The sequence below is a fragment of the Lacerta agilis genome, chromosome 13 (assembly GCF_009819535.1).
Source record: "Lacerta agilis isolate rLacAgi1 chromosome 13, rLacAgi1.pri, whole genome shotgun sequence".
Taxonomy (NCBI): Eukaryota; Metazoa; Chordata; class Lepidosauria; order Squamata; family Lacertidae; genus Lacerta; species Lacerta agilis.
In genome coordinates, this window is record NC_046324.1 from 12,471,191 (window position 1) to 12,483,379 (window position 12,189).

The 12,189-nt window shown below is 40.9% G+C and overlaps 1 protein-coding gene across 3 annotated transcripts in view; it reads right to left on the reverse strand.

Moving 5' to 3' along the window:
- FBN1 (fibrillin 1) overlaps nt 1-12,189 on the reverse strand; it is a 213,563-nt gene that overhangs the window by 17,446 nt on the left and 183,928 nt on the right. For all 3 annotated transcript variants that reach the window (XM_033167565.1, XM_033167564.1, XM_033167563.1), the window contains 8 exons: nt 11,517-11,636; nt 10,468-10,593; nt 6,388-6,537; nt 5,278-5,343; nt 3,960-4,076; nt 3,428-3,547; nt 1,727-1,849; nt 1,036-1,167 (listed from right to left, as the gene is read on the reverse strand). In XM_033167565.1, coding sequence (XP_033023456.1) covers nt 1,036-1,167; nt 1,727-1,849; nt 3,428-3,547; nt 3,960-4,076; nt 5,278-5,343; nt 6,388-6,537; nt 10,468-10,593; nt 11,517-11,636 — 954 coding nt within the window. The remainder of the gene's footprint in view (nt 1-1,035; nt 1,168-1,726; nt 1,850-3,427; nt 3,548-3,959; nt 4,077-5,277; nt 5,344-6,387; nt 6,538-10,467; nt 10,594-11,516; nt 11,637-12,189) is intronic.

Below are 12,189 nucleotides of genomic sequence, written 5' to 3' on the forward strand. Positions count from 1 at the left end.
CCTGCATCCCCATTTACCAATCCTAGGTGCAGGCTAGGATCTGGCTTCTGACATGTGGCGCAGGCTATGCCCACGCCTCCTATCCGGACAGGAGGCCGATCCTGAGATCCCTTAGAGGAGCCTTTGCCGTCCTGCAACGCCATCGCACCAAGAGGGTGAGCGGACTTAACACACTACCATATTATTCAAAGTAATATGAAGAGGTATGGTAGATTCAGTTGCAGATTTCCAGCACTTCATCTAGTTTTGCCCTTGGATGGCTAAGGATCTTAGCTTATTCTCTGGTGCTTTCATGGCACATTACAATACATATTTTCCCCTGGAAGTTCTGCTCTTATGAGCTTTACTAGGCACTGCACTGTTGTGCTTTATATGCTTCTTTCCACACTGTAAGGACAATAAACTAAGCTAAGTGCTTATCCACCCCTCCACCTTCCTTGCTGCTCCCCCCCCCCCAGGGAAACCCAATCTTTAGTGCTGAATCAGAACAAATGGCAATCGGGCTTTCCACAGTTTAGCGCTAAAGATCAGATTTTTGGGAAGAAGGTGCAAACCCGCTTGGACCTGTGCCTAGAAAGCACAGGGCAAGCAGAAAACCACTCAGGCCTGTGCTTTTTGGCATGAGACAAGCAGAAGTGTGGACAAGCCCTAAGGTTCATGCTAAATGACAGATCACTCACATGAGAAAGGAAGTGTCACCCAGGCTCTGGGTACACTTTTCAATTGTGATTTCTTGAGCGGCCTGCTACCCAAGTATCAAAGGATGACGTTCACAAGTATAACAAGGAACAAATCAGAAATATGAACTGCCCATACATAATATTTGCATTTATAGAAACTGGAAAAGGTAGTCAACTTAATCCTGTTGTTTTAGTTAGTCTAACTATTTTAGCTTGGTTCTAATCCCTGTCTCTATATAGCCAGACAGAAAAATATTTTCCAGAATCTATTATAGTTAAGTCATGTTTCTACCTAGACATTAATCTGAAATCACCATCTGCCATTGGAATTTCTAGGAGATTCATCGTCACTTACCCATGCAACCTTCACCATCTGGTCTGCGCTGAAATCCTGGCCCACATATGCACATGTATGTGCCTATCAGGTTTTTGCATATCATTTGCTTTGAATCACAGTCATGAATTCCATTTTCGCACTCATTCTGATCTGAAAGACATATGCATCGTTGGCAGAAGGTTGGTGAAAGATCAAAATAGCTCATTCTTACTTTTCTAAAAGCAAAAATGTAAAAACAACCAGTGACTCGTATCTCTGTAACCTTTTGGGAAGAAGTGTGTACATCAGAAAAAAGAGGATAATCTGTGTTCAAGCTCTGTGTTATCATTTTTATGCCATTGATTCTGAATAGAGGTATTTACACTCCTCTGTTTAGATCAGATTTATCTGTGGGATGTAGCTATCTCAAAGACACTCTCATAATATTTGTTTATAAGTGGTACTAATGATCCAGGTTCTTTTTTAAATGGGGAGGGGGAGAAATATGTATACCACACTGAGCTTCTTGGAGGAAAGCTGGGATATAATCGAAATAAATAAATAAATGTATTAGTCTTCTCTGCTTTTAAGAAGAAACTTTTTATGATTATGCCAAAACAGGAACAACTGGTCTGGAAGTCAAAAGTAGTTCATATTCTCTCTCACACACACTGATAGAAGACTTTGACTGACAGTATTGTATAATTAGCAGAATTTCTAGGAATCCTACCTTTGCACATTCGCTTGTCTTCTCTGAGGACGTAGCCTGCAGGACATTTGCATTCATATGATCCAAACGTGTTCACACATCGGAAGGCACAAAGAAGAGGATTCTGGGCACATTCATTTACATCTGGATAAACAAACATAAAAACCAGATCCAAAATAAACAATTAAATTTTTAAAAAGCACCTAAAAATGGCTTTACTCCTTTATGCCTACTCTCCTGCAATTAAGAAACAAAACAGATTTGTGTCTTTCTCCTGACTCAATGTGCCCTTCAACCATCAAGGGCACTCAGTAAGTTTTCAAACTTGCAAGGTATTGATGCTACTCATTTTTATTTTTTCTGCATCTCTGCTTTCTTAATATCTATCCTCACTCATCTCTCTCTCTCTCTCTCTCTCTCTCTCTCTCTCTCTCTCTCACACACACACACACACACACACACACACACACACACTCCTATGGTCATACCACCAGGCTCCTATTAAAGAACATGTAAAAACGCAATTTGAAAACTTATTAAGTCCAGCACCTATTTTTTCTAGAAAAAAAGCACTGCATATTAGCATTTATACTGGGATTGTCAGTTGGTGCAAGATTTTTGAGATTTAATTTTGATAGAAATGATAAATATTACTAAAGAAACTATTGCTTGTTGTCCAAAATTATTGCTACTGAATATTTTTGATGATACCAATGTAAATATATTGTCAAAAGAATTTGTCTTATATATGATCTTGGTTCTACTCAGAGTAGGACGAGCGCTGGATAGAACCTCAAGTCATTTTCCCAAGGTGTTATTCTATGGCTCAGAATATAAACCAAGATTTTGCATACTCATGAAAATCAGGTTCCTGGAAGTTTCATGTCCAAATTGGGATGCTGATATAAGCATGTATATTACAGCATCCCAGATACAAAGAGCCTGGAGCATTTCCAGGGTGACCGATGTTCCTGAGTACTCATGAATGTTGCAAAACGAAGGGAGCAAGGAAAGGAAGAGGTCGAGCCCTGGGAGCGTCCTGCTTAAGTGCAGCAGGCACGCCCAAAGCCACCGCGCCAGTTGGCTGGTTGCCCGGGCACCGCGCCCAGGGCTCGACCAATTAGTGCCAGGGGATGACCCATCCCCTGTGCGCGTGCAGGGCTCGTGTTACCTGCCTGCAACCCCCCCTCCTTCTTATGGGCGGAAGGGGCAATGTCTCAAGAGTCCCTGCAGAAAGGCCCCAATTGCCACTGAAAAGTTTAGTTTGGGATAAAAGGACGAGACTGGTGGGAGCTTGGGAGTGTGTTTGGGTGGTAACAGAGGATGTTTTGGGCCCATCATGCTGAGATGTCATCAGAAAGGCAACAGTGTTTCTGAATTTGGGAACTGGGCTGGTGGCGGAGGGAAGAAGCTATTAACCGAGTTCAAATCCCAATCAAGCTCAGCAGAGTATGCCTATCAGTACCATTAAGGACTAAAAATATGAAGAAAAAACCTAACACTCAACTTGCACCTTTTCCTCTTTCCTCCTTTCAACTCATGAATCTGCTCTCTTTATTTCATTCTAAACTCAAGCAGCCATGGCTTTGCCCTATGCCTAGAATGAAATATTGGACTTACTCACTACTTGGTTATCTCACTCCTTCTCACTAATGAGAACAACAGCCCACTGAAAAGCATGGATGTCAGGACTGAGCATGCCTTCCGAAGAAGCCCACTCACCTTCGCATGTCACCATCGGTCCTGGCTCAAACCCTTCCTCGCAAGAACATTCGAAACTTCCAATAATATTCGTACAAGTTCCGTTTCCACATGGGTTTCCTACAGAGCATTCATCAGCATCTGGAAACATGAAAAACAAAAGCACATTATGTCATGAAATAGTCTGAAGCCTGCAACTCCAGCAACCTGCCAGATCTTGAGACTCAAAGACGACAGGATTCAATTAAGTTGTTATGCGTGCAGAACTGGGTCTGCTGATGCAAGGAGACTTTTCTACCTCTCATCCCACTGTGTCCCCTAAATCTGCTCTGGAGGGTTAGGAGGAAACTCAGAAAATATTGAGGGGAGTTTGTGGGGACAAGAAGAGGGAAAAGTCCTGTTGCACAAGTGGACCTCATTTCCCGCATGCACACCCCTACCCAAATATTCATTTGAGAACAGGAAAAGGCATTTTACATTGGATTTACTTATACTTGTGACCTGGCAGCTTAGGAATTCCAACAGCAGAATAAATACTTGTGCCATGACTTACCTATGCATTCGGTTCCTTGAAGGTTGTAACCAAATGGGCACTCGCAGCGGTAGGAGCCGTCTGTGTTGATACACTGCCCATTCTTACATCTATCTGGATCCTTACACTCATCCGCATCTTAGCCCCAAAATTAACCAAACAGAAAAGGGAAAGAAACATTTACTGATGAATCCTGTGCGGAATTGCATTCTATTGTTAATAAATGCGAGACGAGGAGTGGTTGATTTATCGTCCATAAATACAAGATGAAAAGACAGGTGCTTCTGCACTGTACACAATTCACAGTTATAGATGAAAAAAGACAGAGTGGCAATAACATTTGACTCTAACATATGTAAGCAATTTTTCTTTCTCTTATAAATTAAGTACAGGCAAACACACCACAAATTATTTAACGGTTTTTACTGTGAACAACCACCACTGCTTTCCTGCACACAAATTATCCAACTTCGAGCCAGCGCTGGGTATGTGGCACAACGTCAGTTAACATCAACTTCTGTAATGCTTCTTTTATGCTGCAATTCTATGTACTCTTCCCTGGAAGTAAGTCACACTGAATGCAATGGGGCTTACTTCAGAGTAAACAGGCACAGGACTATGCTACCACTTTTACAGTACTGTAAATTTCCCTCCTCCTTTCAGGTATCTTGTCTATCCATTTTCTTCTCTTCTCCCTCCTCCTTCTTTGTACAGTTCCTTCTCTTTTGCTCTCTTGCTCTCCCCCTCCAACTGTGCACCCCTCCCCCAAGTTTCCTCAACTTTCTGTTCTCCCTGCTGCTCCCCATGAGTCATTGTCTAGGTTGTAACACCCCTGGGGCAGGGACCTGTTCTTTCATTCTCTACAAAGCGCCAGGTATAGGAACAGAGCTTTATAAATAGCAGAGGTGCTATCCTTTAAGTTTAACCAGTAGCAGCTGGTGGGGCAGCACAAGTGGTCTCCCAATGCTGTATGCCAAGGAGGCAATTTCCCCCCCTGGCATTTGCTTGAAGTTCATTTCTCTTTTTTGATAAAAGAACCGAGCAGAGAAGTGCTCACTCCGTCCTCTCATGACATTGTGCAGAGTGTCAAACATTTCCTCTGGCAGAGAAAGGCCAGGAAAGCCAGCTCCAAAACGAGACTCTTAAAAGTTCACTGAGATTGCTTTGAGCTTTGCAGAAACTGCATCTTGACCCAGAGGGATATACATTTGGAAAAATAAATAGAACTGCACAGCAACTGCAAAGAACAGAGATTTTATCTGACAAAAAGGGGCATTCTCAAACAAAGCAGAGAGAAAACCTCTCAAATGCAACAATACTCCAAGCACTAATGACTTACCAATTGGTTCGCCACGAGGGCCAACCAGCATGCCGGTTCCGAATGGGCAAATCTGACGATAAGCTTCTATAAGTCAAATCAGAAGAACAAACCTGCTTAACGTGGCAACTTTTATTTGTCATCTGATACATTAAAATGTTCATAACCTTGATGAAAATCTTCTAAAGCAGGGAATTGAGAAGGCTTTATCCCCACTGCTGAGGGCTGAATTCCCTCAGGGGCAAATGTCCTACATCAAAGGTGGTGAAATCAATCTGACCAGCATGGATCCTTCCATGGGCCATCTTTGAATGGTGGGCGGGGCCGCCTGTCAGTCACCTGACATCATTATGACATCAGGTGACAGCTAGGAAGGAACATTGGTAGCATGCATATCAATTAATTGGCACCAAGAGAACACTTTCAAAGGTTCTTCGGTAACTTCCAAACAGGTGACAACAGGTGTTAGGGGAGGTGGGAAATAGTTTGGGGGAAGCAATTCCCAGAGAAGTGGTGCAGAGAGCAAGACCAGACTCACATTGTGTGGAATTAATCAGGAGGCCCTATATAGGCCACAGGCCACAGACTGCTCACCATTGTTCAGAAGAACTGGATCCAAAGATCCACAAATGTAAGAAAAAACATTCTGTAGTACTATTCTGCAAACTGCCTACATAACAGTTTATGCAGCACTAAAATAGAATAGCTCTGTGACAGGTCTCATACTTTCACTTGAGCGAGCAAACAAGCGCCTTTAACTTAACTTTTGTTTTCCTTCAACAACGCTCTACTGTGAGGTATAAAACAGATTTCACTGAGTGAAAAGCGCCTACCACATATGGAAGGGCATTGTCTGGATTTAACCCAGTATGTGAGGAGGCCCTAACTGTGTCTTTCTATGCATTCCAGAGGCACTGACTATATCCAGATAAGAAAGTGAAGCTGTTCTGCTAGTAAATGAGCTGCAGATACAAATTCAATGTTATCTTGTACCTAAAGACGACGTAACAACTTCACAAATGTCTACTATCTCCATTACTCTTCTATGTTTCTATTGAAATCATTCATTTCTAATTTTTCTGATGAGTAGGCATTGGAACAACCATTGAAAAATGTTTATAATGTATATACCTTCTCCATCAGCTGGACACAGTTCACATGGGTCACCCCACCCTTCTCCGTTCATATTGCAGCAACACTCTTGCTTAGAATGGTTTCTGGATTTAGGAGCCGAACATTTTCCATCTTCAAATTTAGTAAAGCAGAAGCTTACTCTCAAATCTAAACAAATAAAACATGGTATATATTAAGGTATTTTTATTTTTTTTAAAAAAATCCAGTTGAAGGTTCTCAAAAAAGCCAGGCAAGTTACTGATGAACACATAAATAGAGCAGTAAGTTTGGATCAATACATAAGGTGGTGATCTTGGTACCATTGTGCAGATTCAGACAGTCTTCTGTTCTCATGATACCATACAGGAAATATATGGTAACGCTTTAATATAACTGAAGTATCTATACTTACTGCTTGCAGTTATCTATAAATTAATGGAGTATATACCTCTGATTCTGTATTTGAGCAGAAAACCAGATGTGTGCAAGGCCTAAGGGTGTCGACTGACTTCAAAAATATTATTTAACATCTTTTCACTTGTACATAATTTATTATAAAATGGAATAAAAAAGGCAAACAATGAATAGTGCTAAATCAATGAAAATAATTATCTGGAAAAGCATACTGTAAATATAAATTCCAAGATATGATGAAGGAACACTATTTAATTAAATAATCAATCAACAAATCTTAGCCAGTATTTTCTGGTTCTCATTAAGCAAACGAGTTGTACTCTTTTTTTGCAGCATTCCAGAATTTTAACAATCCATCTCCAACAGCTGGAACAGTATGAAGTTTCCAATTAAAAACTGGTTCTAATTTTGCTGTAGTGACTGACATACCTGAAAGGTCCTTTCAATTGGAACATTCAACACACCAGACCAAACAGGAGAGAACTGCAGCATAAAATACTTTATATAAAGTAGAATCACAGTTTTACTTCTTTGGGCAGGCTATGTCCCTGGTCACCATGATGACTACAAATTTCCTCAAGGCAAACAAGGAGGGGAGTTGGTTTTTTAAATAAAAAAAATTGTAAGAGAGGTGTTTCTTCTTTTTCAGGCTTTCAAGGTACAGTCGTATCTTGGTTCTCGAATGGAATCAATTCCGGAAGTCCATTTGACTTCCAAAAACGTTCAAAAACCAAGGCACAGCTTCCGATTCGCTGCAGGAGCTTCCTGCAGTCAATTGGAAGCCATGGAACTCGCGTCAGACATTCGGCTTCCAAAAAATGTTCACAAACCGGAACACTCACTTCCAGGTTTGTGGCATTCGGGAGCCAAAATGGACGAGTACCAAGGCGTTCGAGAACCAAGGTACGACTGTACTACTATGGAGGCTCATTGAGCATTCCCACTTTGCCAAAGTTCCAAAATATGGAAACAGGGTCCATAACAAGGGTGCTGGAACAAGACGGAAGGCTGAGTAGGAAGAGGAGCCATTGGGAAACAACAGCCCTGCTGTGGAAGTGGCTAGTTCCTTTAAGCCGGAAGAGAAGCCTCTTCATGAGCAACAGCCTGTCTGTGACTGAATGAATATTCACTAGCATGTCAAGAGAGGCAGAAAGAAGGTGTTACTGCATATAAATAACAGAGGATGGGAAATATATTCTGTAGCTCTCATTGGACTGGGAGAAGCAGCAGGGTCCAAGTAACTCCCTTCCTCTTGGCTAAGGCACAGTAGACCATGCTCAGCTTCAATATTATTTTTTTGAGGGGGGGGGGACTTATTTGGAGAATTGACTTATAGAACACAAAAGGCAGGCACACAAAAGCATCCATCGATATCTCTTATTTAACTACTTGCTATTTGTTTAATTTGTTCTCAGCCTATTCCCAGAGCAATGACCGTTCCCCGCATCAAACGGGGTGCGCATTTTGCGTGGTCGCGCACAGCCGCTTGGATCCCAGAGCAGCTCCTGGTAGTTTGGGCTGGCTTACTTACTTGCTATTATTTAATTACTTGCTATTTGTTTTATTTGTTCTCAGCCTATTCCCAGAGCAATGTTGTTGTTTTTAACCAAAGATCAGATCAAAGTAACCCAGAAAAAGAATATTGGAGTGGTCATTCTCAGACCTGTCCTTTTCTCCCTTCAGATGTGTTTGAACAATTGCCTGACGTTCAGAAAAAGCATTATTGGTTTTGTATCACCACACTGTGTTATTCCAGCCGAGTAATCTAAGCACTGGAGCAGAACGGAAACCGCAAGCATCTAACAGACAGACAGCTGGCAGCTTCTCTTGCTGGCAAAGGAACAGTCTGAGTGTCAGCTGCAAAACCAGCTGCTCATCCAGTTTTGCTGGAGATTCACAGGGAGCAACATCCCAAGATTTATAAAAAATATTTCAATAACGAAGGAAGAAAACCTCCATGACTATTTATCCTGAGACAATCAGCCACAATTATGTATTTAAATTAACTAATGATTTTCCTGTTTAACAATTTAATTCTCATTACTGCAATATGGCTTTTTTCAAGATACTGAAGGAAGTGTAAGGTAATTTAAAATTTAATAAACAAAGACTACCACTCATCTTCTCTTTCTCTCCACACACACACTTTTAAACTGGGTGGTATTGCTTTTGTTTGTTACTATGTTATGTATTTTTGTGTTTTTATATTGTAAACTGCCCTGTGATCCTCAGATGAAGGGCGGTATGGAAATTTAATGAATAATAGAAATAAATTAATTAAAGGCGATTCCATTCCCTAACCCAGGAACATACTACAGTCAAATATTGGCTAGCAATAATAAATCAATTAAAGGTAATTTGTACATCTATTGCAATCCCTTTGCTGTCTTAGGTTCAGAGGCAGAGACAATAACAAACTGGGGGCAGGGTGTCACATTTTTTTTTAAATGCATGCAGATAGTGTCAAAAATGGACCACAAAAGTTTTAAGAACTTTATAGACTGTGTAAAGAACTGGATATTGAGGCAGAGGGTGGAAGCAGGGGGTTTCACAGATGAGCTGGCCACTTTTAAAAATGCTCTTTGAACATAAAACGAAATGATCAGTTTTAGAAGGCTCAAGGCAGAAAGCTTTCCTTGTCAACTTGGATTAAATGATATCCATACTTAGTTTAGAAAAGAATATGTCTCAAAGGGGGGAAACAGAAGAAATTGTTCCTGTAGCAGCGATGGGTCTTTGTGGTTATTTATTGTTATTTTTGACTACTACAGCTAATGAACACTAAAACTACTACTTGGCATGACAGCACTCTGAAATGCTATTGCATAGAAGATACCAAATAACACATTCAAATACATAGAAGAGAACTAATGCAAGTTGTAGTCAGGTGGCTTTCCACAGAGCATGGGGGGGAGGGACTTATTGATGTTAAGAGAAACTTTATGATGGAAACAATTACACAAAGGGGTGGAATGCTCTTTTTTTTTGCTGGGCAGCCATCTGTTGGGGATGCTAGCTGTGGTTTTCCTGCCTTGAGCAATGGAGTTGGGTCAGTTGGCCTACAAGGCCGCTTCCAACTCTATGCTCCGGTTGGTTCACATCTTGCACATCATTCTTCCCATACTTCCACGGAATAAAACAGCAAGTCATATCAAGGGCCTCTGAATAAATGAGGAAATCGCAGATTCCTTGAGCAAAGTTCCCATGAAGTTCTTTTTAACAACTTTCTTTAGGGGAGTAGCAGTTTCAACAGGGCAAGGCTAAAGCCACAAATATAAAAGATGTAAGACGTATCTAATTTATACAGCTACAAAAATTATACCACAAACACTCCTCCTCCTCCTCTCTCTCTCTCTCTTTTTCACCCAAGCAAAGGAGGCCAAACCACAGAGTGGTTTTGGAATTCTGATAAATGCTTGTTCTAGGCAGAATTAATCATACTCTCTGTGGGAAGAAGGAATCAAAAGCAGCTAGCCCCAAGCATGGCTGCACTACTGCCAGAATTTTGAGGTGGAGTCAACAGTCCTGAAGTTCCTGGAAAGAGTCATTGCTTTCCTTCTACTAACTGCAAGTGCGAAAGGCAGAGGGAAGGCCCAGTTGCACACTTCTTCCACAAAAGAGTTGTGACTAAATGCAGCATCCATTCTAAACAAAATAATCACTAAAGATAAGAGAGAAGCTTACCTTGACATCTACGTCCTGTTGAGGACACTACAAACCCTTCAGGGCACTGGCAAGTGAAGCTTCCTGGAGTATTGTTGCATGTGCCCAAGACACAGATCTCTGCCTCTTCTGTACACTCATCAATATCTGCAAGGGATTTAGATTTTAGTGCTACAAAACTGAGCCATGAACAACAAAATATGTAATAAAGCCAGTGTCTTGCACTACACAGCAAACTCCACTGTGGTGCTTCAGGAAGTTGGTATAGGGGTGAACAGTTGTTAGTATTTGTACTGGTACTGTATTTGTTAGGAAATGTATTTTACAAAGAATGAATTGTGCTGGGAGGGGGGAACAACCTATGTAATGTAATGTAACAGATGTAAAATCTTGTGACTTCTATTAAGGTCAGATAAATGCTGAATCATTGACATGTCAATTTGTTAACTCCCTTTAAAAGTGAGTAGGCCTATGTGTGTATCTTAGGTAGTGACAAGAGGAGTGGGCGTTGGAGGTTGTTTTGCCATTGTTTTGCTGTGTGGAGACTCTGTGTCCAGAGGGGTTGGTGAGGACAGGCAAGCTATAATTTATAGACTGCTTCAAAGGAATTTTAGAAGCAAGAAGACCCTCTCTTGGGCTCAAGAGAGTGAAACACATTGCACTGGACTGTAGGCCCACCGACATTTTTCTGTCTTCTTTGCAGGTGGAAGCACAAAACTAATATAGGGAAAGAAGGAGGAGGCAAAACCCCCTGGAGGGAGCCCTAATCAGCCACTATCCAAACAGGACCTGAATCTGTTCTCACTTGGGGAATTAATTAAAAGACACTAATGAAAATGCCATGGATTACCATAGAGGTCCTGGCCAACTTATGGTATCATGTTTTGGTTCTCCTCCCCCTATTTCTAATCTTTTATTATTATGTGAGAAAATATACCAATCATTTGTGACTCTTTTTGCTCATGAACCCTCCAAAAAAGCTGCTGTAACTTTTTGCCCCACAAGGTATTTCACACTTTCCCTTTTTTTATCTAAAATTTTATTGTGGTGCATAAATTATCTTCACATACCATTACAGTTGTCACCTTGTAGGATGTATCCAGGGGGGCAGATACATCTGTAAGAGCCATCCAGATTTTGACATGTACCAGGTGAACATTTGCCAGGATCCAATGCACACTCATTGATATCTGCAAGAAGATATAAACAAAACAATCATTGGTTTTCATGTGTCCTAATCCTGCTCGTTTTATTAAAAAGCTTACATTAAATTTCAAAATTAATACAAGGGAGAAGATTCAGTTTCTTAAGCAGTGTATGTACTAGGGAGGGCTAAGGTCTAGTTACTGTCAGGAAAGATGAGGGATCATTAACTTCCATTAAGCAATTTGATCAAAGATTGTGCTTGTGTCGTTTTTACTTCAACTTGATAAGTGTCTTAAAGTGTTATTGTTAGAAAAGTTCTAGTTGCAAGATATTTGTAAAACTCAAAAAGAATTAATGATATTACAGTGGTATCTTGGTTTTCAAATGCCTTGGTACCCAAACAACTCGGAACCCAAACACTGCAAACCCAGAAGTAAGTCTTCTGGTTTGTGAACTTTTTTTGGAAGCTGAACATGCTCCGTTTTGAGTGTTACGCCGAGTTCTGTCTGCTTTTGCTACTTATTTTGCATTTTTGTTTTTGCAGCTCTTTTTTATGACTGTGCGGAACCCAGTTCAGCTACTGATTGATTGATTGAT